This window comes from Phyllostomus discolor, chromosome 1 (genome assembly GCF_004126475.2).
Source record: "Phyllostomus discolor isolate MPI-MPIP mPhyDis1 chromosome 1, mPhyDis1.pri.v3, whole genome shotgun sequence".
In the NCBI taxonomy this organism is placed as follows: Eukaryota; Metazoa; Chordata; class Mammalia; order Chiroptera; family Phyllostomidae; genus Phyllostomus; species Phyllostomus discolor.
This window is the reverse complement of record NC_040903.2, coordinates 46,225,760-46,229,588: the sequence shown is the minus strand read 5'-3', so window position 1 is coordinate 46,229,588 and position 3,829 is coordinate 46,225,760. Positions and strand designations below refer to the sequence as shown.

The 3,829-nt window shown below is 46.4% G+C and overlaps 1 protein-coding gene across 1 annotated transcript; it reads right to left on the bottom strand.

The window, feature by feature from the left end:
- Nucleotides 1-722: 722 nt before the first annotated feature.
- On the bottom strand, nucleotides 723-2,870 carry LOC114491880 (growth-regulated protein homolog). The gene is made up of 4 exons (XM_028506208.2): nucleotides 2,605-2,870; nucleotides 2,383-2,506; nucleotides 2,211-2,294; nucleotides 723-1,468 (listed from the first exon to the last, which is right to left on the bottom strand). The coding sequence occupies exons 1-4, from the start codon at nucleotides 2,702-2,704 to the stop codon at nucleotides 1,453-1,455; spliced, it is 324 nt and encodes a 107-aa protein (XP_028362009.2). The 5' UTR covers nucleotides 2,705-2,870; the 3' UTR covers nucleotides 723-1,452.
- Between the last annotated feature and the right edge of the window lie 959 nt (nucleotides 2,871-3,829).

Below are 3,829 nucleotides of genomic sequence, written 5' to 3'. Positions count from 1 at the left end.
AGGGCTTTTATCTGAGGTCTCATAGGAGGCTCTCAATAGAATATTCATCAGCTTTCCCAGTGTGTCTCCTCAGGGTCATAGTCTCCACTGATTGGTCAGTACCAGAGGAGGGAAGCATTAGTCATTTACCTGGTTTTACTGCTTTTCGGGACCTGGGGCTGTAACACAGCCGAGGCCTAAATATCATCTCCAAGCTTAAGGGAGTGGTCCTGCAAGGGCTTGTAGTAGTTTTGGCTGTTGCTAGGCACCTGGGAGTCACTGGGGCTCTCCACCATGGTGACCCTCTGCACCTGGCCCATCTTTCATGCTCTGCTCATGCCTTTCTAACTGCCTTCTACAAGTCCAATGTACAACTTAACTTCCAGCTTCAGTTAAGATGGTTTGTTTGAAAAACTACTTAACAAAAGTTTTCAATAAGAGCTCTTTTAAAAATGTGTATTAACATTTGAAAATTTTTACACAGCTAGGATTAAGTAACAGATTGGTTATACTAAAATAAAATGAGGTTTTCTTATGTAAAACAGAGATTCCTAAGATGATGGCCTACAAGAACTTTGAAAATGCATCAAATATGTTTTCATGAATAGGAGTGAAACTAAGAAAAGTGCCAACCAATGGCAGTCATTCAGTGCGTGTGAGCTACCATCTATCATAAATTTACAACACTTCGGTATTCAGGAGGAACAAGGGCTCAAGAAGTGAAAACAAACCACAGCGGGACATTTTTGTTAAAAGCTTTATTTGCATGTTATTTGTAAAAATACATCTATATGCCTTTAACTTCTCTATTCCCAAACATAGAGAAACAATGCATAATTGACACTAAACCAGGCATTATGCCTTACTAGGAAGACACAAAATGTCTAAGGGATATTTAGAACATCAGTTCTCTGCAACCTCAGAAGTGTTGATCACATACTGTGAAACTGTTTCAATAAATAACAATGTCCATTCTTCTCAAAATAGATACAAAAATAGATGTACACATGACATTTCCCTGCCTAAACACTGACCTATTGGCTAGAATCCCCCCTTATTTATCCCCAGCCTTTACCACAGTAGATGGTAAAGCGTGACCTCCCACCCCACTCCCAACCAAAAATATAAGTTGAATGAAGAACATTTAAAATGCATCATCTTCAATTACATAACAGGGCTGAGCTAACTCTGATTTAACATAAAAATAACTATTAAAAAATAACAGAACAACACATTACCAAGCCCTTCCATATCTTTAAATATTAGGTAGAACATTAACTGGTATACAAGCTTTGAAAAATAAATAAATAAATAAACACACGTGCAGGTAAACAAACAGAATAGCTCTCCCAGGAGATCCTCAAACACATTAAGCATAGTCCAGGCGGCCCCTGGGGACTCTGTTTCTCTTCTTTCCCTCCAATCCCACCAAGGAGGCAACAGTAGCCGATAAGCTTCCTTCTTCTCTCCAGGTCAGTTGGTGCTGCCCCTGTGATGAGAAAATTGGTGCTTCTTAGGACTCAGAAACTTGACTGGGTAGCCCTGTACCAAGTGGCTACTACCGATACCCTTGCTGCCCTGTGTGGCAGAAAATGCCTGGCCACTGGGTGCTGTTTCCTTAAGAATAAGGAGCCTATGGTCACAATTGCATTATTAGCTTCAAAACACCAGAAAACGGTGTTGCACTAAAAAAGTACACACATGACATCACTTAAGCCCCATAGCAAACCCCAGGAAGTAGCTGTTATTATTTTTCCCATATGATTGAAACTCAGAGACTAAGGACTTTCTCCCGGGTTACAGGAACAATAAGAGGTGCCACCTAGACGTACATGTGGAGGAGGGGATCAGTGAAAAGACCCTTCTCCTCACCACTAAGAATTAGAGCCCTGCGTTGCCCAAAATCAGGGGTCCTACTTATCAGATCTCAAGCCTCCGAGGTAAAGTGTTTGTTCTTTAATTGGCAGGAAGGATTTTAGATCATTGGCTGCTTAATCTTTGAGGAAGACACATTGGACAACATTCACTTGAATGGGGAAAGAGGGGGGATTGGTGGTAAACCCCACGAAAAATATCCTTCAGGCACCAGAGCACATTAATAATTTTAAGGACAAATTTAATTGTAAGATGACTTTTCATTCCTTCAGCTAAACTCTGAATTTCCCTGATACAATTTTCAGGAGGCAGATGCCAGTATCTGTCACCAATGACTTTATAGTCACATAACTCACTTGTTTAGTATCTTTTCAATCATTTTCTTAACCACGGGGGCTTCAGGGTTGAGACAAACTGCCTGTCCATTCTTGAGCGTGGCTCTGCAGAGAGAAGGGAGAATGCAGGTGAGACAAGTGGGCAGGATGCGGGTCAGGCTGGAAGCATCTGAACCGTGAAGGAAACACTTACACGACTTCGGTTTGGTCACAGGAGGCTCCTGGGACTGTCACCTTCACACTCTGGATGTTCTTGGGGTGAATTCTCTGAGACGTCTGCAAGCATTGGCAGCGAAGTTCATTGGCCACGGGAGCCCCTGTGGGGACAACAGACTCGGTGAAGGGAGCTGTCCCCACGGGCGCCCACCCGTCGTCCCTGGTTCCGCCTTTGGGATCCCAGGGCTCTGAGTCTCACCTGCAGCGTGCCGGCAGGAGGTGACTAGGAGCAGGAGCAGGAGTGCGGCCCGGAGGAGTCCGGGGACGCGGATGACAGCGGAGGTCGGGTTGCGGGCCATTGTGCTGAGCTCGGTGGGTCTGGGTGGTGGTGCCTGGAGCGGAAGAGCTGGCAGGAGAGCTGGCTGAGAGCGATCTGTGGCTCCCGGAGACGGACGAACCCCTTTTATCCATGGTTGGGGAGGAAATTTCGCAGCCCCGGAGCCCGGGAAATTCCCACACCTGTGTGCGTTCCGGGGTTAGGAATGACGGCGCTAGCGGGCGCAACAGGAGTGCCAGGGAGGATGCAGGGCAGGGTGGCGAGTGGTGTCGCTGGGAGTGGCGTGGCGGGGGCGGGGTGAGGGATTTGGGGAGGTATCCTCTCGTGTCCTCCACCTGGCCTCCAGCTTAACGCGGCGGACTCTGGGATGATCCCTTTCCGCCCAAATCCCCAAGGATGGGGGGAGGGGGCGAGTAGCCTCATAAGAAGGGTGTCACTTATTAGCCGAGACAGGCACTACGACGAAGGTTGGAGGATTGGGGGAATTGTGGTGTGTATGCGAGCCCCTGTGGGGAATTATGGAGACGATTGTTTTACCATTTATTAAGTACGCAGAAATGTCCCTGGCTTCATGAGTTACATACATACATACACTCTTAAATACACCTGCCATCTCCGATTTCACACAAAATGTTCTCCTCGTTGTAAATCACACTTTGTGTCCTATCAGGAGAGAGGGGATGAGGAGTGTCAAAAGTTTAATTCAGGGTCTAATCAAGGACACAGTGTCCTAATCCTGTGCAGCTTCCTTCCTCTGTGAAATTCTGGAACTTCCCGAGCTCTAGTGGTCCATGAGCGCTACCTCCTGGGTGCAGAGGGCCCTGATGCAAACAGGAAGTAGGGGCTGGTGGTCACTTTGGCGCTGTTGGGGGGAAGGAAGGCTGCACTGGGCTCAAGGGGTCCACAGGCTGTAGTTTGTCCTGACCCCGCCCCTTGTCCCTCCCCAAAAAAAGTCATAGGAATGAGGAGATGCTGTCTATGTGACTAGCACCATTTGCTCTCTAAGCAACAAAAACGTGTTCTGGTGAAGTGGCTTAAATGACAAATTATTTAATCTCTCTCTCTTTCTTTCTTTCTTTCTTTCTTTCTTTCTTTCTTTCTTTCTTTCTTTCTTTCTTTCTTTCTTTCTTTCTTTCTCTTTCTTTCT

What these genes read in the sequence shown, in the direction of transcription:
- LOC114491880 (XM_028506208.2), bottom strand. Translation starts at nt 2,704, where the DNA reads ATGGCCCGCAACCCGACCTCCGCTGTCATCCGCGTCCCCGGACTCCTC. An exon ending in CTCCTGCCGGCACGCTGCAG is followed by an intron (nt 2,507 to 2,604) that starts GTGAGACTCAGA and finishes TTGTCCCCACAG; the next exon opens with GGGCTCCCGTGGCCAATGAA. An exon ending in TGTGACCAAACCGAAGTCGT is followed by an intron (nt 2,295 to 2,382) that starts GTAAGTGTTTCC and finishes TTCTCTCTGCAG; the next exon opens with AGCCACGCTCAAGAATGGAC.